This window comes from Mytilus californianus, unplaced genomic scaffold, assembly GCF_021869535.1.
Source record: "Mytilus californianus isolate M0D057914Y unplaced genomic scaffold, xbMytCali1.0.p SCAF_14, whole genome shotgun sequence".
NCBI lineage: Eukaryota > Metazoa > Mollusca > Bivalvia > Mytilida > Mytilidae > Mytilus > Mytilus californianus.
Genome location: NW_026262626.1, coordinates 33,078,568 through 33,104,376, shown reverse-complemented (window position 1 = coordinate 33,104,376; position 25,809 = coordinate 33,078,568). Strand labels below are relative to the sequence as shown.

Genomic DNA, 25,809 nt, shown 5'->3' with positions numbered 1-25,809 from the left:
CTCCAGATCAACCTGTTCTACCAAATTTATCAAATGAATCTAGTTATTGCTCATATAGGATGATCTTTGACTAATTTTAGTGTGTTTATACGACTGCAAAAAATTTTTTGCATCGTATAATGCTATAATGTCTTTGTCGTCGGCGTCAGCATCGTCCGAAGACACATTTGGTTCCGTACAATAACTTTAGTTTAAGTGAATGGATCTCTAAGAAATTTTACCAGAAGGTCCAATACCACAAAAGGAAGATTGGGATTGATTTATGGGGTTATGGTACCAACAGTTTAGGAATTAGGGGCCAAAAAGAGGCCAAAAACAAGTATTTTTGTAGTTTCCTGACAATAACTTGAGTGTAAGTGTATGGATCTCTCTGAAATTGTACCACAAGATTTTATATCACAAAGGGAAGGCTGGGATTGAGTTTTGGGGTAATTACCCCAAATGTTCAGGAATAAGGGGCAAAAAAGGGGCCAAAAACAAGCATTTTTCTAGTTTCCAGACAATAACTTGTGTTTAAGTGTATGGATCTCTCTAAAATTGTACTACAAGGTTCCATACAACAGAGGGAAGGCTGGGATTGAGTTTGAGGGTAATTACTCCGAAATTGGTTCAAAAAGTTGGGGGGATTTTTTTTTCCAATTTTTTTGGGGGGTTCATTTTTTTCTTCAAAACTTTGAAATCTTCAATTGCACAGTATTGCGCAATAGCAAGAAATCTTCAATTGCACAGTAATGCGCAATAGCACAGTATTGTATAATAGCACAGTATTGGGGAAAAGCAAGAAATCTTAGATTGCACAGTATTGCGCAATAGCACAGTATTGCGCAACAACACACTATTGTGCAATAGAAAGAAATCTTCAATTGCACAGTATTGTGCAATAGCAAGAAATCTTCAGTTGCACAGTATTGCGCTACAGCACAGTATTGCACAACAACACAGTATTGCGCAATAGCAAGAAATCTTCAATTGCACAGTATTGCACAATCGCACAGTATTGCACAATAGCACTTTATTACACAAAAGCAAGAAATCTTCAATTGCACAGTATTGCAGAATAGCAAGAAATTTTCAAATGCACAGTATTGCGCAATAGCAAGAAATCAATTGCACAGTATTGCACAATAGAAAGAAATCTTCAATTGCACAGTATTGCGCAATAGCACAGTATTGCACAATAGCAAGAAATCTTCAATTGCACAGTATTGCGCAATAGCACAGTATTGCGCTACAACACAGTATTGCTCAACAACACAGTATTGCGCAATAGCACAGTATTGCACAATAGCAAGAAATCTTCAATTGCACAGTATTGCGCAATAGGAAGAAATCTTCAATTGAAAATAAATACAAATCTTTTAACCAATTTCAATAGAATTAATTTAAAGTCTTTAATTTTTGGGGGTTCTAACCTTGTATTACTTTTTTGGATATTTGGCCTCATTTTTAAATTGGTCTACATTGAGGTCAAAAGGATCCAAAATCAAACTTTGTTTGATTTCATCAAAAACTGAATTATTGCGGCTGTATGATATGCTGAATCTTATTGTGCATTTAGATTTTTTATTTTGGGCCCTGTTTTCAAATTAGTCCATATTAAGGTTTAAAGGGTCCAAAATTAAACTTTGTTTGATTTCAACTAAAATTAAATTTTTGGGTTTTGTTTTATATGCTGAATCTAACCATGTTGTTAGATTTTGGATATCAGACCATTCTAGGTAAATTAAATGTCCCATTTCAAAATTTTAAGATCTTTAACCACATTTATTTTGTGTCAGAAACCTATATTATGTCAAAAATTTAATACAATCCAAATTCAGACAGTATCAAGCTTGAATATTGTGTCCAACCTTTCCCCAACTGTTCAGGGTTTTACCTCTGCGGTCGTATCAGGCTGCGCTCAGTGAAGCATTTTATTGTCTTTTATCTCAAAAACTGTAATAGATGGGCAGAAACTTTTAACAGTAGAAATGATGAACAAAACAAGATCTAAAAAAATACCATAATGCCTCATTATGATATCATTGATATCGACTAACTTCTTTTTGGAATTATTAACCTTATATCTTTTTTTGTCTCACCCTGTTGGCAGTGACAGAGGTATCTCTTTGCTTAAGGCTTCATATTTCAGAAAGTCACATGTAGACACAGATACTTTATATCTTGTATAGGAATAAAACCACTAATTCAAAGCCCCATTGCTTTCTATGTTCAAATCTGCAATTTCAAGCATTAATGTCTTCTTTGTCTAAAGTTCAAATAAAGTGGCAGTCATTTCATGTTAAAACTATACCTTATCCTGACTTGTGCTGAAAAATTCAACATACCTTTAATTGCATATTAGAGAGCACTGGTTCCCGGATGTTTGGTAGCACAAAAACAGGTGCTCACTATTTTAATTTTGCTCAGTTCTTATTATGGCACCCTCAACGGAGTTGGGTGACATATTGTTATTATACGTTTCTTTTTTCTTATTTTTCTTCCACTTTTTTTGTCCAGCTTATATCTCGGAATTTTATGAACCAGTGTTAATGGAACTATACAGAAATGTTAACCAGCATGTGCAGATTTGCAATCGGGGTATGGCATTTTCAAGATGGCCACCTTTTTAATGAAAACAGCAAAAATGTCAAAAATGTCAAAATGCTCCAAACTTAATGAAACTTTACAACAATCTTTATTGGCATGTGTAGATGTGCTCTTTGACTTTGGAATTTTCAAAATGGCTGCCTTTACCCTGGCAATGGGGGGACAAGGATGCCATCCATTGTTGCTCACAATTACAAATCTAGTTATTATTCTTCTTCTTCTTCTTCTTCCTCTTCCTCTTTCGCCGCCTTAAAATTTGAACTTGTCTGCACCCGTTCTCCAAAACCGCTTCTCAGATTAACTTAGGGTTCCACAATATGTTAGACTAACATGTCTAGTGGTGCAATCAGGGTTTTGTTTGTGCAATGGGGTTTATAAAGGGGTACTTTGAGGGGCAAAAAGACAGGAGGGTTTTACTATAGAACCCTATGGGATTTGATTTTTTTATGCCCCCGCCATAGCAGAGGGGGCATTAAGTTTTACCCTTGTCCATCTGTACATCAGTCTGTCCGTCCGTCCGTCCGTCCGTACGTCCCAAATTTGATTTCCGTTCTTTAACTTTAGTTTGCCTCAACCAAATGTTATGAAACTTATACACAAAGCTCATTACCATAAGATACAGATCAAGTTTGAAATTGGGTGCCGTCACTTTTACTGTTCTTGAGTTATGCGCCTTTCTAAACATAAAAAATGCTGAATTTTTCGTTTCCGTTCTCTAACTTTAGTTTGCCTCAACCAAATGTTATGAAACTTATACACACTGCTTATTACCACAAAATACAGATCAAGTTCGAAATTGTGTGGCGTCACTTTTACCGTTCTTGAGTTATGCCCCTTTCTAAACAAAAGTTGCTGATTTTTTTCGTTTCCGTTCTCTAACTTTAGTTTGCCTCAACAAAATGTTATGAAACTTATACAGAATGCTAATTACCACATAATGCAGACCATGTTCGAAATTGGGTGGCTTCACTTATATCGTTCTTGAGTTATGCCCCTTTATAAACATAAAAATTGCTGAATTTTTGGTTTCCATTCTCTAACTTTAGTTTGCCTCAACAAAATTTTATGAAACTTATACACAATGCTTATTACCATAAAATACAGATCAAGTTTGAATTTTGGTAGTATCACTTTTACCGTTCTTGAGTTTTGCCTATTTACAAATGGAAAATTTGCTGAATTTTTTCGTTTCTGTTCTTGAACTTAAGTTAGCCACAACCAAATGTTATGAGACTTATTTTTACCATATGCCAATAAGACTGATCCTTCGGAAATTTGAATACAATGTTCATTTGCACAAAAAAAAATGAAAGCTGCCAATGGTATAGATTTAATGATTTTTATTGATATTTTGTGCATGGATGGATCTTTGTCCCAAGATGATGTGTCTCATACCATTAAAAATGAATCTAACCTGAACATTGAACCTCTGTCAAATATTTTATATTTTTAGGGACATAACCCTGAAAACCATAAATTATTGTTTCCAATGACCTTGTCGGTGCACCCTAGGATTTGGCCATTTTTGGTGATGATCCTGCTCCTCTTCATAACTCCAAAAGTCTGTTCCCCACTCCTAAACCATATTAATATACCATAAGGTTCAATACCACGAAAGGAAGGTTGGGATTGATTTTCGGGGGTTATGGTACCAACAGTAAAGGAATTAGGGGCCAAAAAGGGGCCAAAAATAAGCATTTTTGTAACTTCCAGACAATAACTTGTGTGTAAGTGTATGGATCTCTCTGACATTGTACCACAAGGTTCCATATCACAAAGGGAAGGCTGTAATTGATTTTGGGGGTAATTGCCTCAAAATTTTAGGAATAAGGGGCCAAAAAAGGGGCAAAAAACAAGCATTTTTCTAGTTTCATGACAATAACTTGTGTGTAAGTGTTTGGATATTTCTGAAATTGTACTCCAAGGTTCCATATCACAAAGGGAAAGCTGGAATTGAGTTTGGGGGTAATTGCCAAAAACGTTTAGGAATTGGGGGCCAAAAAGGGGCCAAAAATAAGCCTTTTTCTAGTTTCCAGACAATAACTTGTGTTCAAGTGTATGGATCTCTCTGAAATTGTACTGCAAGGTACCATACCACAAAGGGAAGGCTGGGATTGAGTTTGGGGGTGATGAATCATAAGGGCGTTCAAATAATTTGGGGGGGGGATTTTTTTTCTTTTCTTTTTTTCCTTTTTAATTTCTTTTAAAATTTTCCATTTTAAGTTGGTTATTTCTGATTTATATTTAAAAGCAAATAATAATGATATGGTAGGAGATACACACCAAACAGGATGTGTAAATTATTATATAATAAGTATTGTGCAATAGCAAGAAATTTTCAATTGCACAGTATTGCACAATAGCAAGAAATCTTCAATTGCACAGTATTGCGCAATAGCAAGAAATCTTCAATTGCACAGTATTGCGCAATAGCAAGAAATATCCAATAGCACAATATTGCGCAATAGCAAGAAATTGTCAATTGTACAGTATTGCGCAATAGAAAGAAATATTCAATTGCACAGTATTGTACAAAAGAAGATACTTCGTATAAATTGGTTATTTCTTGATCAATTTCAATGGGGTTTTATTCTTGAATTCTTGGGGTTCTTTAATATGCTGAATCTAACTGTGTATTAAGTTTTTGGATTTTGGGACCCGTTTTTTAATTGGTCCACATTGAGGTCCAAAGGGTCCAAAATTTAGCTTTGTTTGATTTCATCAAAAATTGAATTATTGGGGTTCTTTGATATGCCGAATCTAACCGTGTATTTAGATTCTTAATTTTTGGTTCCGTTTTCAAATTGGTCTACATTAAGGTCCAAAGGGTCCAAAATTAAACTTAGTTTGATTTTAACAAAAATTGAATTTTTAGGGTTCTTTGATATGCTGAATCTAAACATGTATTTAGATTTTTGATTATGGGCCCAGTTTTCAAGTTGGTCCAAATCAGAGTCCAAAATTAAACTTTGTTTGATTTCAACAAAAATTGAATATATGGGGTTCTTTGATATGCTGAATTTAACCATGTATTTAGATTTTTGATTTTTGGGCCCCGTTATCAACTTTGTCCACATTGAGGTCAAAAGGGTCTAAAATTAAACTTTGTTTGATTTCATCAAAAATTGAATTCTTGGGGTTCTTTGATATGCTGAATCTAACCATGTATTTAGATTTTGGATATTGGACCATAATAGGTGAATGTCCAATTTAAAATTTTTAAGTTCTTAGACCACATTCATTCTGTGTCAGAAACCTATGCTGTGTCAAATATTTAATCACAATCCAAATTCAGAGCTGTATCAAGCTTGAATGTTGTGTCCATACTTGCCCCAACTGTTCAGGGTTCGACCTCTGCGGTCGTATCAAGCTGCGCCCTGTGGAGCATTTTATTATTATTGCGACAAATGCGACAGAGTTGTAAACGCAATAATTTAAACTCGCATTTTGAAATATTTTATATGAACTAAACAGGATTTTTCTCAAAATCGTAAAAATTAAAATCGCATTTAAGTCTACAATGACAAAATCGCAATAATAAATGCACGCAATAATTTCTGAATTTACAGTATTCTTAATTGTAATGGCATGACTTTTATAGTGTACCATAGGTTTTGTCTCTAGGGTTGAATGTCCCTGCCCCCATTTTATCTTAATTTGTAAATATATTTTAAAAACTATTCAGACCCCTACTCCTAATCAACATATATTCTTGTCATGGAAAGGCCTCTCCTGAGAGTGCACAATAAGTTTTGTTCTGGGGGTCAAGCCCTGCCCCTTTTATCTCATATTTTTATACGACCGCAAAAATTAAAAATTTTTTGGTCGTATATTGGTATGACGTTGGCGTCGTCGTCGTCGTCGTCGTCGTCGTCGTCGTCGTTGTCCGGCGTCGTCTGGCGTCGTCTGGCGTCGTCCGAAGACACATTGGTTTTCGCACTCTAACTTTAGTTTAAGTTAATGGATCTCCATGAAATTTTACCATAAGGTTCAATACCACGAAAGGAAGGTTGGGATTGATTTTGGGGGTTATGGTACCAACAGTTAAGGAATTAGGGGCCAAAAAGGGGCCAAAAATAAGCATTTTTGTAACTTCCAGACAATAAGTTGTGTGTAAGTGTATGGATCTCTCTGACATTGAACCACAAGGTTCCATATCACATAGGGAAGGCTGTAATTGATTTTGGGGGTATTTGCCTCAAAATTTTAGGAATTAGGGGCCAAAAAAGGGGCAAAAAACAAGCATTTTTCTAGTTTCATGACAATTACTTGTGTGTAAGTGTTTGGATATTTCTTAAATTGTACTACAAGGTTCCATATCACAAAGGGAAAGCTGGAATTGAGTTTGGGGGTAATTGCCCGAAACGTTTAGGAATTCAGGGCCAAAAAGGGGCCAAAAATAAGCATTTTTCTAGTTTCCAGACAATAACTTGTGTTCAATTGTATGGATCTCTCTGAAATTGTACTGCAAGATACCATACCACAAAGGGAAGGCTGGGATTGAGTTTGGGGGTGATGAATCATAAGGGGGTACAAAAAATTTGGGGGGGGGGGGAGTTTTCTTTTTTTTTCTTTTTTTCCTTTTTTTTTTTCTTTTTTTCCTTTTTTTTATACGACCGCAAAAAAATTTTGAGGTCGTATATTGGTATGACGTTGGCGTCGTCGTCGTCATCGTCGTCGTCGTCTGGCGTCGTCGTCCGAATACACAATGGTTTTCGCACTCTAACTTTAGTTTAAGTGAATGGATCTCTATGAAATTTTACCATAAGGTTCAATACCACAATAGGAAGGTGGGGATTGATTTTAGGGGTTATGGTACCAACAGTTAAGGAATTAGGGGCCAAAAAGGGGCCGAAAATAAGCATTTTTGTAACTTCCAGACATAACTTGTGTGTTAGCATATGGATCTCTTTGACATTGTACCACAAGATTCCATATCACAAAGGGTCAATGCTGGGATTGATTTTGGGGTTAATTGCCTCAAAATTTTAGGAATAAGGGGCCAAAAGGGGGCAAAAAACTAGCATTTTTCTAGTTTCATGACAATAACTTGTGTGTAAGTGTATGGATCTTTCTGAAATTTTACTACAAGGTTCCATTTCACAAAGGGAAAGCTGGAATTGAGTGTTGTGGTAATTGCCCAAAACGTTTAATGATAAGGGGCCTAAAAAGGGGTTTAAAATAAGCATTTTTTAGTTTCTAGACAATAACTTGTGTTCAAGTGTATGGATCTCTCTAAAATTGTATTACAAGGTACCATACCACAAAGGCAAGGCTGTTATTGAGCTTGGTTTGGGGGGAAAGGGGGGTGGGGGTGATGAATCATAAGGGGGGCGGGGGTCAAAAAAGGGGTAATTTTTTTGTTTCCTTTTTTTTTTGTTTAAAATTTACATTTTAAGTTTGTTATTTTTTATCACGAAGAGAAAGTAGGAATTGAGTTTTGGGGTTAATTGCTCAAACATTTATGAATAAGGGGCCAAATATTGGTCGAAAATAAGGATTTTTTTAGTTTGCAACAAAAACTTGTGTTCAAGTGTATGGATCTCTGTGAAATTGTATTGCAATGTACCATACCACAAATTGAAGGTTGTGATTGAGGTGGGGGATGATGAATCAAAAGGGGGTTGAAAAAATGTGTGGGGGGTAGGATTTTTTTTTTTCCTTTTTTTTTCTTTAAAATTTTCCATTTAAAGATGGTTGTTTCAGATTTATATATGAAAGAAAATAATAATGATACGGTTATATATCATGAGGAACTGAAATTTAAAATTATGTATATTGGAAATTGAGGTTACATTGGAAAGTAATAATTGGCTTTGGGGGAGGGGGGGGGGGGGGGTGGTTATGGCTCTAATGTTTAAGGAATAAGGGGAAAAAAGGTTAAAAAACAAGGGTTTCCATTTTAATAGACAAATAATTGAGTAAAGAACATTATTTAAAAGCAGTGTAAGGTTGGTAATTCAAACTCATTGAAATATCTCATCTACACTGCTTTTAAATTATGTAAATTGGAAATTTGCCAATAACTTTATTGTTAACAAATGCATTGGAAATTTGCCAACAATTTTAGTGTAATAAACTTCATTGGAAATTTGCCAATATAAAATTTTGCTGATGAAGGTTATTTGTTTACCTTTAGCCTTGACTATGAAGTCATTTTCTATTTTTATAGCCTTATGATATAGTTGAATTATTTAATATTTTTATGATGTGTTTAAATGGGGTTTTATCATGTTTATGGTTGCAAATTTATTGTTTTAGTATAATAAACTCCATTTAAAATTTGCCAATAAAAAAAATTTTTGTTTATTTTTAGCTATGATTATGATGTCATTTTCTATTTTACTTTTATGGTTGCAAAGAAATTTTTATTTTTAGATATTACTTTTAAATGATGCTGATTAAGGTTTTTGCTATGTTTAGCCATGACTATGATGTCATTTTCTATTTTAATATCTGTTATGATGTATTTAAATGGGCTTTTATGGTTACAAAGGAATTTTATTTTTAGATATTACTATAAAATGTTGCTGATGCTGATTAAGGATTTTGTTTATTTTTAGCCATGACTATGATGTCATTTTCTATTTTAATACCTTTATGATGTAATTTCCATTTTTAGATATTACTGTTAAATGATGCTGATTAAGGGTTTTTTGCTATGTTTAGCCATGACTATGATGTCATTTTCTATTTTAATATCTTTATGATGTATTTAAATGGGCTTTTATGGTTACAAAGGAATTTTATTTTTAGATATTACTTTAAATATTGCTGATTAAGGATTTTTGTTTATTTTTAGCCATGACTATGATGTCACTTTCTATTTTAATACCTTTATGATGTATTTAAATGGGCTCCCATATGCATGTATTTAGATTTTTGATTATTTATACATGTTACCAAATTGGTCCACATTGAACAAAAACGGTCCAAATTTCAACTTTATTACATTACATCAAACATTGAATTCTACATATTCTTTGATATATTGAAATTAACAAACAATTTAGTTTATGGATATTCCACCATAATAGGTAAATTAAATTTTTTCCAGTTCTTACACCACATTCATCCTGTGTCAGAAACCTATGCTGTGTCAAATATTTAATGACAATCCAAAGTCGTAGCTGTATCAAGCTTGAATTTTGTGTCCATACTTGCCCCAACTGTTCAGGGTTCGACCTCTGCGGTCGTATCAAGCTGCGCCCCAGCGAAGCATTTTATTTTTAAATATCGGTACCACTGTTCAGCTTTCAACCCAGAAACGATGAATATTCTGAATTGCAATAACTGTAATAAATTCTTCCTTATGCACCTCTGAATGAGTTTTTGTGGTCACATGGACTTAATTAGCCATTTCTTCTTATATTAGTGTGTTAAACTACAACTCCAGGAACAATTTTTATAAATTGTCACCAACTTTTCTAGAACTTGAAGTTGTTCACTTTCCATTTAAATTGATACCAAAACATGGACTTCCCCATTTCTGCAAATATTATTTGGAGACAACAGGTGACAAAGTCTTTGGAAGACTCGCCTATTTTAAGTGTTTTACAACACTTTTATATGCAAACTAGGTGTAAGGAGATGTGGCATGATGAAAGCATTTACACACATATATATATCCATACATGGAGAGAATGCTCTGATGTGTAATAAAATCATTTAAAAGTGTTTCGATTCCTACATTGTTTGTATGCAGTACTGAAGAAAAACCATTTTATACATTCTTAAGATACAGTATAACTTATACCCAAAAAGCTGGGTTTGTAAAGTATCTTGTAAATACAATATAATAGGGATGGTATACTCATACACTAAATGTGTTGTTGATTAGGACAAATTTATGTATTTTCATGCTGGTGATTCAGAGTTCATTATGAAATTATGAAGGAAGCAGTCATTATTTTTTTATACTTAATCTGTTTGTTATATTATCTGTTTGTTTTCTCTCTACAAACATTCAGTAATCTGTTTAATAGGTTGAAGTAAACAGTAGTTTACCAATGTTCAAAATATCACATTAACTGAGTGACACTGGGTACATTAACTGAGGTTATCACATATTTTGTACTGATATGTACGTTTTTGCATGGCCAATAATATCCGGAAGTCAAGGTTGGTTATCAGCCCTCGGGGCCAATATCGATATTAGCCCTTGAAATCCATATCGAGCCCCCGAGTTTAACTTCCGGTAACCTGTCAATCAAAAACTATTTGTAAACACGTTGTCATCCGAAGCAGTTAGACAATCAGGAGAGGTTTCTCACAGATCAAATTACGATGTATGTAATACAAGAAATGAAAAATGAGAACACAATGAAAAGAAATTTAGAAATTTACGCGATCTGCTGTAGTAGAAAAAATATAAAAAATCAACAGTGGAAATCACAAAAGTTCCCGTAAAATTTGGACGTCATAAAGAATTTAGAAAATATATGACGTCACAATGAAAAAGCGATTGTTGTATGACATCGAAAGATCAAGCGGAACATATTTCCAAATCATAGTAGCGATATGGTGTATTCTTCGTCAGCATTAATTGGAAATGTAACACTTTTTAAAGTAGTTTAATATTTACAATTCTGGGAATTAATATATTTATTGTTAATTATTTGTTAAACTTTTCACAAAACTTTGTTTACTCACTGGGATATGAACTTTGTTAACTCACTGGGATACGAACTTTGTTTACTCACTGGGATACGAACTTTGTTAACTCACTGTGATACATTTTTAAAATTTTTTTCGTTAAATGTTTTTTTGAATTTTTGTTGAAAATATCAAACATAATTTGGTATATACTATCTGTTTTCTTTGCTTGAAAATATGTGATAAATAGATTATTACATGTCATTTTCCATATGGTCCATGGTATCAGCCCACGACCCATATCAAGCCCTCGGGCTAAAGCCCTCTGGCTTGATATGGGAGTCTAGGGCTGATACTAGGGCCAATATGGAAAATGCCATGTAATAATCTATAAGTATCACATTAACTCCTAACAGAGTGACACTGGGTACATTGACTGAGGGTATCACATTAACTCCTAACAGAGTGGCACTGGGTACATTAACAGGGTAGGTGTCTCTTGCTATATGCATGCATCACATGCCATCTGAATCCACCGTGACTCAGTCAAAATGTCAACTAAGGGAATAGGATCACTTGCCATCTGAATCCACCATGACTCAGTCAAAATGTCAACTAAGGGAATAGGATCACTTGCCATCTGAATCCACCATGACTCAGTCAAAATGTCAACTAAGGGAATAGGATCACTTGCCATCTGAATCCACCGTGACTCAGTCAAAATGTCAACTAAGGGAATAGGATCACTTGCCATCTGAATCCACCATGACTCAGTCAAAATGTCAACTAAGGGAATAGGATCACTTGCCATCTGAATCCACCGTGACTCAGTCAAAATGTCACAACCAAGGGAATATGATCACTTGCCATCTGAATCCACCATGACTCAGTCAAAATGTCACAACTAAGGGAATAGGATCACTTGCCATTTGAATCCACCGTGACTCGGTCAAAATGTCACAACTAAGGGAATAGGATCACTTGCCATTCAAATCCACTGTTACACAATTAAAAGTTTAGAGGCTAGATTTTGTTGCATAACTACCATTTGTATTACTATATATGAATTTATGAACAGACATATTCCACATGAATTGACTCAAAGTTGATTAAATGTAAAACAGCTAACCATATTAACAAGCCTAGAAAAATTTGGACTCATGACTCCTCTACGAAAATTTTTAAATTTAAATGCAAAAGTTTCTTTTAGGTTGATAAACTTTATGTTAATATTCCTCAATAGGTTGTTTTTTTTAAAGAAAGAAATACTTTTCAAGTCTTTACAATCTTTTCAAATCCCTACTTGACAATTAAGAACTAGTATATTTTGTTTTAAGTTAACTTTCTGGCTCTTTACTTGAAAGCTACATTCTCACATTGAACATTTTCTCTCTCTCTCTCACATTGAACATTTTCTCTCTCTTTCTCTCACATTGAACTTTTTCTCTCTCTCTCTCTCTCTCTCACATTGAACATTTTCTCTCTCTTTCTCTCACATTGAATGTTTTCTCTCTCTCTCTCACACATTTAACAGTTTCTTTCTCTTTCTCTCACATTGAACGTTTTCTCTCTCTTTCTCTCACATTGAACATTTTCTCTCTCTTTCTCTCACATTGAATGTTTTCTCTCTCTCTCTCTCTCTCTCTCTCTCTCACATTGAATGTTTTCTCTCTCTCTCTCTCTCACATTGAACAGTTTCTTTCTATTTCTCTCACATTGAACATTTTCTCTCTCTTTCTCTCACATTGAACATTTTCTCTCTTTTTCTCTCACATTGAATGTTTTCTCTGTCTTTCTCTCACATTAAACCATTTCTCTCTCTTTCTCTCGCAATTTGAATGTTTTGTGTCTCTTTCTTTCTGTTTTGTTATGCCCTCGCTGTAGCGGTGGGGGCATTAAATTTTACCCTTATCCGTCTGTACGTAGGTACGTACGTACGTACGTCCCAAAATTGGTTTCCATTCTCTAACTTGAGTTTTCTCAACCAAATGTTATGAAACTTATACACAATGCTTATTACCAAAAAACACAGATCAAGTTTGTCAAGTTTTATCCTTATTTTACATGATTTCCAAAGCATCAGTAAATACAGGTGAGCGACACAGGCTCTTGAGAGCCTCTAGTTAAAATTGGAGTTATCTTCCTTTGTCCATGATTATAGTTGAATCAACTTCAATCAATACTTTATACAATGCAATGTTTAATTTTGACTTCCACTGATAAAACACAGATCAAGTTGAATTTGGGGAGCGTCACTTTAACCATTATTGAGTTATGCCCCTTTATCATGTTTATAAATCGAAAGATTGCAAAATTTTTAGTTTCCATTCTGTAACTTAAGGTTGTCCCAACCAAACATTATGAAACCTATACACAATATTCATCACCACAAAACTAAGATCAAGTACAAATTTTTTGTTTCCGTTCTCTAACTTTAAGTTTGCCTCAACCAAATGTTATGAAACTTATACACAATGCTTATTACTACATAATACAGATTAAGTATGAAATTTGGTGGTGACACTTTTTCCATTCTTGAGTTATGTCCCTTTATAAACATAAAAATTGCTGAATTTTTCGTTTCCGTTCTCTAACTTTAGTTTGTCTCAACCAAATGTTATAAAACTTATATACAACCATTCTAGAATTCTAGAGTTATGCGTGTTTACAAATAGAAAAATTGCTGAATTTTTAGTTTCTGTTCTCTAAAGTTAGCCTCAATCAAATGTTATGAGACTTACACACAATGCTTATTACCACAAAACTTAGATCAAGTTCAAATTGGGTAGCGTCACTTTTACCGTTCTTCAGTTATGTCCCTTTATAACTATATGATATGCAAGGGGGCATCATCTGTGTCCACATGTGGACACTATCCACATTTTTATACAACCGCAAAAAAAATTTTGTGGTCGTATATTGGTATGACATTGGCGTCGGCGGCGTCGTCCGAAGACACATTGGTTTTCTAACTTTAGTTTAAGTGAATGGATCTCTATGAAATTTTACCATAAGGTTCAATACCACAAAAGGAAGGTTGGGATTGATTTTGGGGGTTATGGTACCAACAGTTAAAAATTAGGGGCCAAAAAGGGGTCAAAAATAAGCATTTTTGTAACTTCCATACATAACTTGTGTGTTAGTGTATGGATCTCTCAGACATTGTACCAAAAGGTTCCATATCACAAAGGGAATGCTGGGATTGATTTTGGGGGTAATTGCCTCAAAATTTTAGCAATTAGGGGCCAAAAAAGGGACAAAAAACAAGCATTTTTCTAGTTTCATGACAATAACTTGTGTGTAAGTGTATGGATCTTTCTGAAATTGTACTACAAGGTTCCATGTCACAAAGGGAAAGCTGGAATTGAATTTGGGGGTAATTGCCCAAAATGTTTAGGAATAAGGGACCAAAAAGGGGCCAAAAATAAGCATTTTTCTAGTTTCCAGACAATAACTTGTGATCAAGTGTATGGATCTCTCTGAAATTGTACTGCAAGGTACCATACCACAAAGGAATAAGGGGCTAAAAATAAGCATTTTTCTAGTTTCCAGACAATAACTTGTGTTCAAGTGTATGGATCTCTCTGAAATTGTACTGCATGGTACCATACCACAAAGGGAAGGCTGGGATTGATTTTGGGGGTAATTGCCTCAAAATTTTGGGAATTAGGGTCCAAAAAGGGGCAAAAAACAAGCATTTTTCTAGTTTCAGGACAATAACTTGTGTGTAAGTGTATGGATTTTTATAAAATTGTACTACAAGGTTCCATATCACAAAGGGAAAGTTTGGGGGTAATTGCCTTAAATGTGTAGGAATTTGGGGCCAAAAAGGGCCAAAAAACAAGCATTTTTCTAGTTTCCAGACAATAACTTGTGTTCACGTGTATGGATCTCTCTGAAATTGTACTGCAAGGTACCATACCACAAAGGGAAGGCTGGGATTGAGTTTGGGGGTGATGAATCATAAGGGGGTTAAAAAAAATTGGGGGAGGGATTTTTTTTTCCTTTTTTTCCTTTTTTTTTCCTTAAAATTTTCCATTTTAAATTGGTTATTTCTGATTTATATATAAAAGCAAATAATAATGATATGGTTTGAATAGGTAAATTAAATAATTTTAAGTTCTTAGACCACTTTTATTCTGTGTCAGAAACCTATGCTGTGTCAAATATTTAATCACAATCCAAATTCAGTGCTGTATCAAGCTTGAATGTTGTGTCCATACTTGCCCCAACTGTTCATGGTTCGACCTCTGCGGTCATATCAAGCTGCGCCCAGCGGAGCATTTTATTACTTAATTGTCAATTTTCTGAAATTGTTAAGAAAACACAGCATCAATTTTTATTCACACATGCCATAAATATACCATGCTTTTGCTGATTAGACACCGTTATTGGGAATTAGAATATCAAAACTCCTTGTAATCCTTTATCTTCAAATAATTAACATGTACTGCCAGGGGCATAAGGATTAAAATTTAAATCCTTGATCGTCAATAGATTAACATGTACTGCAATAGAGATGATTAAAATTTATTTCATATGATATTTGTTAAAAATAGATAATCTATTTAAAAAGTGATTTTAATGTTTAAGATTTTATTTCATAACTTCTTTGAGCTTTGAACCACGATATACAGAATTATTTGCATCCGTATCCAATTCCTTCATTATGTTAACTTTGTCTAATTCTTGTTTGAGAAATTCAATGATATTTTGTCAATAAACGGGTAAATAAAGGCAAATATGAACGAGCTTGCTCACTACTGTTGTTCCAAAATTAAACATATCAATTGGACGAAGCACCAAAATTACACACACCAAAATAAAACACTTGCCTTTCGAGAGAAAACCGCCAAAATATCCTGACGCCAACATTTCCCAATTTACAGTATATTCCTGTTCGTCATGTCTCTTACATTTGAATGACATATAGGGTTAGTCCCCAGGGGTTGCCCCCCCTCAATGTTCTAGTATCTTGTAAATGGTCGAGATCCACACCCCTAAACCATATATATTCTAGTTTGTCATGCCAAGATGATTTGAATGATATACAGGGTTAGTCCCCAGGCATCACTAATGCATATAACTTTACTTGACCAAACCAATTTTCACTGGACTTTGCCCAATGGCAGGCGACCCTTGGAATTACGAATTATGGGAGCTTCGTTTGGGAGACTTCGTAACAGCATTCTGTTACAATCATTTCTTATTTCATATACATTGCAACAAAGTTGTCTGGGCCATATAGTTTTACCCTTATTCTTCATTCCGTCATTCCGTCATTCAGTCATTCTGTCATTCTGTCATTCCGTAACGAACAGTTATACAGACTTTTTTTCTAAACACCTTCACATATTGAGCTGATTTTTTACCGGATTTTCGAAGTAAAAATCAGTTATTGATTTGGGGATGTACGGCAGGCGGGTGGCTGCCAAACAGTGTCTCTTCAATAACATGAAAACCCTTTGACAAATTTAGATATGTTTTTTCCTGCGACTAAATGAAGGTCAAGTTCAATTTTCACGATTTTAGCTTTTCTCGTTTGTGAGTTATGGCCCTTTTTAATATCCATAAGTGGTATTTTTTTGTGATTGAGTTATTTTCCTTTGAACAGAAATTGTTAATTATATACATAAAGTTTGATTACACTAAGCCTTTATAGATAATTTTCACCTGTTTATATGTCCTGTTATCAAGCTGCGCCCTACGGAGCATTTTATTAAAATTGGAGTTATCTTCCTTTGTCTATGATTATAGTTGAATCAACTACAATCAATGCTTTATACAATGCAATGTTTAAGTTTGCCTTCCACTGATAAAACACAGATCAAGTTGAATTTGGGTAGTGTCACTTTAACCATTATTGAGTTATGCCCTTTATAAATCGAAAGATTGCAAAATTTTTAGTTTCCATTCTGTAATTTAAGGTTTCCCCAACCAAACATTATGAAACCTATACACAATATTCATTACCTCAAAACTAAGATAATGTACAATTTTTTTTGTTTCTGTTCTCTAACTTGAGTTTGCCTCAACCAAATGTTATGAAACTTATACACAATGCTTATTACTACATAATACAGATTAAGTAAGAAATTTGGTGGCGTCACTTTTACCATTCTTGAGTTATGTCCCTTTATAAACATAAAAATTGCTGAATTTTTCGTTTCTGTTCTCTAACTTTAGTTTGTCTCAACCTATGTTATAAAACTTATACACAACCGTTCTAGAGTTATGCGTGTTTACAAGTAGAAAAATTGCTGAATTTTTAGTTTCTGTTCTCTACTTAAGTTAGCCTCAACCAAATGTAGTGAGACTTACACACAATGCTTATTACCAAAAAACTCAGATCAAGTTCAAATTTGGGTAGCGTCACTTTTACCGTTCTTCAGTTATGTCCCTTTATAACTATATGATATGCAAGCGGGGGCATCATCTGTGTCCACATGAGGACACGATCCACATTTATTTTCTTTGTGCTTTAAGATATTGATTTGATATTTGGTATATCTTTTTATCATGACAAGTTACAGATCAGGTTTGAATTTTGTTCCTGTCTGATGATTTTGTGCAGAGTTATGGTCCTTAGACTTAGAAAATTCACTCAAATAATCAGTTTTCCACACTTTTTTTCGTCATGCTTGAAGATATTGACTTGATATTTGTTATTATACGACCGCAAAAAAATTTTGTGGTCGTATATTGGTATGACGTTGGCGTCGTCGTCGTCGTCGTCGTCCGGCGTCGTCGTCGTCGTCGTCCGGCGTCGTCGTCCGAATACATATTGGTTTTCGCACTCTAACTTTAGTTTAAGTGAATGGATCTTTTTGAAATTTGACCATAAGGTTAAATACCACAAAAGGAAGGTTGGGATTGATTTTGGGGGTTATGGTACCAACAGTTAAGGAATTAGGGGCCAAAAAGGGGCCAAAAATGAGCATTTTCTAGTTTCCAGACAATAACTGTGGAACGGTGTATGGATCTCTCTGAAATTATACTACAAGTTTCCATACCACAAAGGGATGGTTAGGATTTGCTTTGGGGGGTTATGGCTCAAACCGTTTAGGAATTAGGGGCAAAAAAGGGGGAAAAACAAGGTTGTCCTGGTTAATGGACAAATACTTTAGTACAAAACATAATTTAAAGCAGTGTAAGGGAGATAAATCAAATACATCATTGAAATTATCTCCCTTACACTGCTTTTAAATTATGTATAAAGTAATGGTTAATGAACAATAAAGATAATCTAAAACAGTGTAAGGGAGGTAATCCAAATACAATGTTTTGGTTACTTCCCTTACACTGCTTTTAAATTATGTTTAAAGAAATGCATATTTATAAAGGAAGACCAGTAAAAATATCTGCAAATGTTTTCATCTTTTTTTTTTACAAAAAAATCCATATGAAAGATTTGACACTATATTTTTATTAATTCTATTATAAAATAGATTAAGTTAGCACTATGGTAAATTTAAATGGGTAATTATGGTTGCCAACTCCATTGGAAATTTGAATTGAGATTATGACCATATCTTGAGGGAAAGAATTTTTTTGGGGGAAAAAGGGGGGGGGGGATAAAAAGAAATTGTGGGGGGCCAATTTTTTCTCATTTCAGATTTCAGAAATTAAAAAGAATTATTCTTCAAATATTATTTTTTTTTCAAATTTCAAATATTGAAAAATTTCAAGAAGTAATCTTTAATTGCACAGTATGGCGCATTAGATTTGTAAAATCTTTGATCACATTTATTTATTTGTTATGCCGAATCTAACAGTGTATTTAGATTTTTTGATTTTGGGTCCAGTTTTCAAATTGGTCTACATTAATGTCCAAAGGGTCCAAAATTAAACTTTGTTTGATTTTAGCAAAAATTGAATATATGAGGTTCTTTGATATGCTGAATCTAAACATGTATTTAGATTTTTGATTTTTGGCCCAGTTTTCAAGTTGGTCCAAATTGGGGTCCAAAATTAAACTTTGTTTGATTTCAACAAAAATTGAATATATGGGGTTCTTTGATATGCTGAATCTAACCATGTATTTAGATTTTTTATTTGTGGACCCCGTTATCTAATTGGTTCATATTGAGGTCAAAAGGGTCCAAAATTAAACTTTGTTTGATTTCATCTAAAATTGAATTATTGGGGTTCTTTGATATTCCAAATCTAACCGTGTATTTAGGTTTTTAATTTTGGGTCCTGTTTTTTAAATTGGTCTACATTGAGGTCCAAAGGGTCCAAATTAAACTTAGTTTGATTTTAACAAAAATTGAATTCTTGGGGTTCTTTGATTTGCTGAATCTAAACATGTGTTTAGATTTTTGATTATGAGCCCAGTTTTCAAGTTGGTCCAAGATAGGGTCCAGTATTTAAACTTTGTTTGACTTCAACAAAAATTGAATATATGGGGTTCTTTGATATGCTGAATCTAAACATGTATTTAGATTTTTGATTATGGGCCCAGTTTTCAAGTTGGTCCAAATTGGGGTCCAAAATTAAACTTTGTTTGATTTCAACAAAAATTGAATATATGAGGTTCTTTGATATGCTGAATCTAACCATGTATTTAGATTTTTTATTTGTAGGCCCGCTATCAAATTGGTTCAAATTGAGGTCAAAAGGGTCTAAAATTAAACTTTGTTTGATTTCATCGAAAATTGAATTATTGGGGTTCTTTGATATGCCAAATCTAACCGTGTTTTTAGATTTTTAATTTGGGTCCCGTTTTTTAAATTGGTCTTCATTGAGGTCCAAAGGGTCCAAAATTAAACTTAGTTTGATTTTAACAAAAATTGAATTCTTGGGGTTCTTTGATATGCTGAATCTAAACATGTGTTTAGATTTTTGATTATGGGCCCAGTTTTCAAGTTGGTCCAAGTTGGGGTCCAAAATTATACTTTTTTTGATTTCAACAAAAATTGAATATATGGGGTTCTTTGATATGCTGAATCTAACCATGAATTTAGATTTTTTATTTGTGGGCCCCGCTATCAAATTGGTTCATATTGAGGTCAAAAGGGTCCAAAATTAAACTTTGTTTGATTTCATCAAAAATTGAATTATTGGGGTTCTTTGATATTCCAAATCTAACCGTGTATTTAGATTTTTAATTTTAAGTCCCGTTTTTTAAATTGGTCTACATTAAGGTCCAAAGGGTCCAAAATTAAACTTAGTTTGATTTTAGCAAAAATTGAATTCTTGGGGTTCTTTGATATGCTGAATCTAAACATGTGTTTAGATTTTTGATTATGGGCCCAGTTTTCAAGTTTGTCCAAGTTGGGGTCCAAAATTAAACTTTGTTTGATTTTAACAAAAATTGAATATATGGGGTTCTTTGATATGCTGAATCTAACCATGTATTTTGATTTTGGACATTGGACCATAATAGGTAAATTAAAAAAATTCAAGTTCTTAGACCACATTCTTTCTGTGTCAGAAACCTATGCTGTGTCAAATATTTAATAACAATCCAAATTCAGAGCTGTATCAAGCTTGAATGTTGTGTCCATACTTGCCCCAACTGTTCAGGGTTCGACCTCTGCGGTCGTATCAAGCTGCGCCCCAGCGAAGCATTTTATATAGTTTACACCATGACAAGTTATAGATCAAGTTAGCATTTTGTTCCAGAACAACGAATTTTTAACCAGTAGGAGACTATGTATTGCCATGCAATACTCTCAGAATGCTTGTTTAAACTACAATCTGTTATTTCTAAACAAAATGACAACCCTTGGTGAGTGATTCAGGCTCAATAGTTATTGTCTTAATTACAAGTATGTATTACCCTTGTCTGTACGTTTGTCAGTACATCCCGAAAATGGTTTCCATTCTCTAACTTTAGTTTGCCTCAACCAAATGTTATGAAACTTATACACAACGCTTATTACCACAAAACACAGATCAAGTTTGAATTTTGGTGGTGTCACTTTTATGGTTCTAAAGTTGTGCCCCCTTTATAAAGTTATATGCATGCAGGGGCATCATCTGTGTCCCATGGACACATTCCCGATTTATTTTTTATACGACCGCAAAAATTGAAAATTTTTTGGTCGTATATTGGTATGACGTTGGCGTCGTCGTCGTCGTCGTCGTCGTCGTCGTCGTCGTCGTCGTCGTCGTCGTCTGGCGTCGTCCGGCGTCGTCCGAAGACACATTGGTTTTCGCACTCTAACTTTAGTTTAAGTGAATGGATCTCCATGAAATTTTACCATAAGGTTCAATACCACGAAAGGAAGGTTGGGATTGATTTTGGGGGTTATGGTACCTACAGTTAAGGAATTAGGGGCCTAAAAGGGGCCAAAAATAAGCATTTTTGTAATTCCAGACAATAACTTGTGTGTAAGTGTATGGATCTCTCTGACATTGTACCACAAGGTTCCATATCACAAAGGGAAGGCTGTAATTGATTTTGGGGGTAATTGCCTCAAAATTTTAGGAATTAGGGGCCAAAAAAGGGGCAAAAAACAAGCATTTTTCTAGTTTCATGACAATAACTTGTGTGTAAGTGTTTGGATATTTCTGAAATTGTACTACAAGGTTCCATATCACAAAGGGAAAGCTGGAATTGAGTTTGGGGGTAATTGCCCGAAACGTTTAGGAATTGGGGGCCAAAAAGGGGCCAAAAATAAGCATTTTTCTAGTTTCCAGACAATAACTTGTGTTCAAGTGTATGGATCTCTCTGAAATTGTACTGCAAGGTACCATACCACAAAGGGAAGGCTGGGATTGAGTTTGGGGGTGATGAATCATAAGGGGGTTCAAAAAATTTGGGGGGGGGGGATTTTTTTTTTTTCTTTTTTTTTCTTTTTTTCCTTTTTTTTTTCTTTTAAAATTTTCCATTTTAAGTTGGTTATTTCTGATTAATATTTAAAAGCAAATAATAATGATATGGTAGGAGTTACACACCAAACAGGATGTGTAAATTATTATATAATAAGTATTGTGCAATAGCAAGAAATTTTCAATTGCACAGTATTGCACAATTGCAAGAAATCTTCAATTGCACAGTATTGCGCAATAGCAAGAAATCTTCAATTGCACAGTATTGCGCAATAGCAAGAAATATCCAATAGCACAATATTGCGCAATAGCAAGAAATTGTCAATTGTACAGTATTGCACAATAGCAAGAAATATTCAATTGCACAGTATTGTGCAAAAGAAGATACTTCGTATAAATTGCTTATTTTTTGATCAATTTCAATGGGGTTTTATTCTTGAATTCTTGGGGTTCTTTAATATGCTGAATCTAACCGTGTATTAAGTTTTTGGATTTTGGGCCCCGTTTTTAAATTGGTCTACATTAAGGTCAAAAGGGTCCAAAATTAAACTTAGTTTGATTTTAACAAAAATTGAATTATTGGGGTTCTTTGATATGTCGAATCTAACCGTGTATTTAGATTCTTGATTATGGGCCCAGTTTTCAAGTTGGTCCAAATTGGGGTCCAAAATTAAACTTTGTTTGATTTCAACAAAAATTGAATATATGGGGTTCTTTGATATGCTGAATCTAACCATGTATTTAGATTTTTGATTTTTGGGCCCCGTTATCAACTTTGTCCACATTGAGGTCAAAAGGGTCCAAAATTAAACTTTGTTTGATTTCATCAAAAATTGAATTATTGGGGTTCTTTGATATGCCAAATCTAACCGTGTATTTAGATTTTTAATTTTGGGTCTCGTTTTTAAATTGGTCTACATTAAGGTCCAAAGGGTCCAAAATTAAACTTAGTTTGATTTTAACAAAAATTGAATTCTTGGGGTTCTTTGATATGCTGAATCTAAACATGTGTTTAGAATTTTGATTATGGGCCCAGTTTTCAAGTTGGTCCAAGTTGGGGTCCAAAATTAAACTTTGTTTGATTTCAACAAAAATTGAATATATGGGGTTCTTTGATATGCTGAATCTAAACATGTATTTAGATTTTAGATTTTTGGCCCAGTTTTCAAGTTGGTTCAAATTGGGGTCCAAAATTAAACTTTGTTTGATTTCAACAAAAATTGAATATATGGGGTTCTTTGATATGCTGAATCTTACCATGTATTTAGATTTTTTATTTGTGGGCCCGCTATCAAATTGGTTCATATTGAGGTCAAAAGGGTCCAAAATTAAACTTTGTTTGATTTCATCAAAAATTGAATTATTGGGGTTCTTTGATATGCCAAATCTAACCGTGTATTTAGATTTGTAATTTTGGGTCCCGTTTTTTAAATTGGTCTACATTAAGGTCCAAAGGGTCCAAAATTAAACTTAGTTTGATTTTAACAAAAATTGAATTTTTGGGGTTCTTTGATATGCTGAATCTAAACATGTGTTTAGATTTTTGATTATGGGACCAGTTTTCAAGTTGGTCCAAGTTGGGGTCCATAATTAAACTTTGTTTGATTTCAACAAAAATTGAATATATGGGGTTCTTTGATATGCTGAATCTAAACATGTATTTAGATTTTTGATTTTTGGCCCAGTTTTCAAGTTGGTCCAAATTGGGGTCCAAAATTAAACTTTGTTTGATTTCAACAAAAATTGAATATATGGGGTTCTTTGATATGCTGAATCTTACCATGTATTTAGATTTTTTATTTTGTAGGCCCGCTATCAAATTGGTTCATATTGTGGTCAAAAGGGTCCAAAATTAAACTTTGTTTGATTTCATCAAAAATTGAATTATTGGGGTTCTTTGATATGCCAAATCTAAACGTGTTTTTAGATTTTTAATTTTGGGTCCCGTTTTTTAAATTGGTCTACATTAAGGTCCAAAGGGTCCAAAATTAAACTTTGTTTGATTTTAACAAAAATTGAATTCTTGGGGTACTTTGATATGCTGAATCTAAACATGTGTTTAGATTTTTGATTATGGGACCAGTTTTCAAGTTTGTCCAAGTTGGGGTCCAAAATTAAACTTTGTTTGATTTCAACAAAAATTGAATATATGGGGTTCTTTGATATGCTGAATCTAACCATGTATTTTGATTTTGGACATTGGACCATAATAGGTAAATTAAAAAAATTGAAGTTCTTAGACCACATTCTTTCTGTGTCAGAAACCTATGCTGTGTCAAATATTTAATCACAATCCAAATTCAGAGCTGTATCAAGCTTGAATGTTGTGTCCATACTTGCCCCAACTGTTCAGGGTTCGACCTCTGCGGTCGTATCAAGCTGCGCCCAGCGAAGCATTTTATTTTATTTTGTTGGACATTTATATTCAGACACATTTATCTCAAATACCTCAATGTATATGTAGTTATACGCCCGTTGACGGGACATATTATGGTATTTTTTATTTTGTGATGGCAACTTTACATTCTCTATATTTTCATTGTTTTATAGGAAAGATGATGGGGTATTGAGGAAGATGAATGCTGAAAAGGTAAAATATGTGTTGATTAATTTTAACCGGATTTTCGAAGGAAATATCGGTTATTAAAATGGTAACATACGGCGGGCGGCTGGGCAGACTGGCGGTTGCCAATCAGCTTATCAGCAGAATAACCTGAAAACGCTTTAACAAATTTTTTTCAAATTTAAATATGTTGTTTCCTGGGACTTAATGAAGGTCTAGTTCAATTTTCAAGATATTAGTATATCTCCTTTGTGAATTATCGCCATTTTTAATATCCAAAAGTGGAATTTTTAAATATTTTACTCTTGTTATCTTTTTTATGACTAAGCATAATGTCTTATCTCACAACAAAATATTGGAATGACAAGATTTATTTGAAAATTATCTATTTCTAAGTGTTAATGATTATAAGATATATTATTAGACATTTTGAAGTTAATTACATTATTAATTATTAATCAGATCTGGGTTATATCTTAGCATATAATATCATTGGAGTGACAGATTTATTTGAAAATTTTCTGTTTCCTGATAAGATCTGTAGGACTGTATATATTAGACATTTTGTAGATAATTAAGTCTCCCTAAACCATATATATTCTTACCCCCACCCCCTTTCAATTTAAGAATATGCTTTTATCTTGTAAACGGTTGAGATCCCCACCCCTAAACCATATATATTCTTGTATGGGACAATAAAACAAATCAAATGAAATATTTGGGGAGTCCCCGGGTTCACCCCCAGCCCCTACTTTTTGAAAACTTGTAAACGGTCAAGATCCCAACCCTGAAACCATATATATTCTTGTATGTGATAACAAAACAAATCAAATGAAATAAAAGGCGATTCCCCTGGGGTCACCCCCACCCCCTCCTGTTTGAGAAGTTGAAAACAGTCGAGATCCCCACCCCTAAACCATATATATTCTTGTACGGGACAATAACACAAATCAAATGAAATATAGGGGAAGTCCAGTGGGGTCACCCCCACCCCTCTTCTTTTTGATAACTTGTAAAGGGTCAAGATCCCCACCCCTAAACCATATACATTCTTGAATGGGACAATAAAACAAATCAAATGATATATAAGGGAAGTCCATGGGGGTAACCTCCACCCCCCTTCTTGTTGATAACTTGTAAATGGTCAAGATCCCCACCCTAAACCGTATATATTCTTGAATGAGACAATAAAACAAATCAAATGAAAATGAAGGGAAGTCCTCTGGGGTAACCCCACCCCCCTTCTTTTTGAAAACTTGTAAACGGTCAAGATCCCCACCCCG

General features: G+C 34.0%; 1 protein-coding gene and 3 long non-coding RNA genes across 6 annotated transcripts in view; 2 read left to right on the top strand and 2 right to left on the bottom strand.

Annotated features, from left to right (window-relative positions):
* Positions 1-25,809, top strand: part of LOC127724673 (phosphatidylinositol-binding clathrin assembly protein LAP-like) — a 488,025-nt gene that overhangs the window by 86,072 nt on the left and 376,144 nt on the right. The window contains exon 5 of the mRNA XM_052231711.1: positions 24,514-24,553. Within this exon, the coding sequence (XP_052087671.1) occupies positions 24,514-24,553 (40 nt within the window). The remainder of the gene's footprint in view (positions 1-24,513; positions 24,554-25,809) is intronic.
* Positions 1-25,809, bottom strand: part of LOC127724764 (uncharacterized) — a 567,962-nt gene that overhangs the window by 261,269 nt on the left and 280,884 nt on the right. The window lies entirely within an intron of this gene.
* LOC127724781 (uncharacterized) lies at positions 4,763-24,370 on the top strand. The gene is made up of 2 exons (XR_007992687.1): positions 4,763-5,670; positions 22,753-24,370. It is a non-coding gene; the product is annotated as an uncharacterized LOC127724781 (long non-coding RNA).
* On the bottom strand, positions 20,586-24,360 carry LOC127724825 (uncharacterized). Its single transcript, XR_007992738.1, has 2 exons — positions 24,229-24,360; positions 20,586-20,624 (listed from the first exon to the last, which is right to left on the bottom strand). It is a non-coding gene; the product is annotated as an uncharacterized LOC127724825 (long non-coding RNA).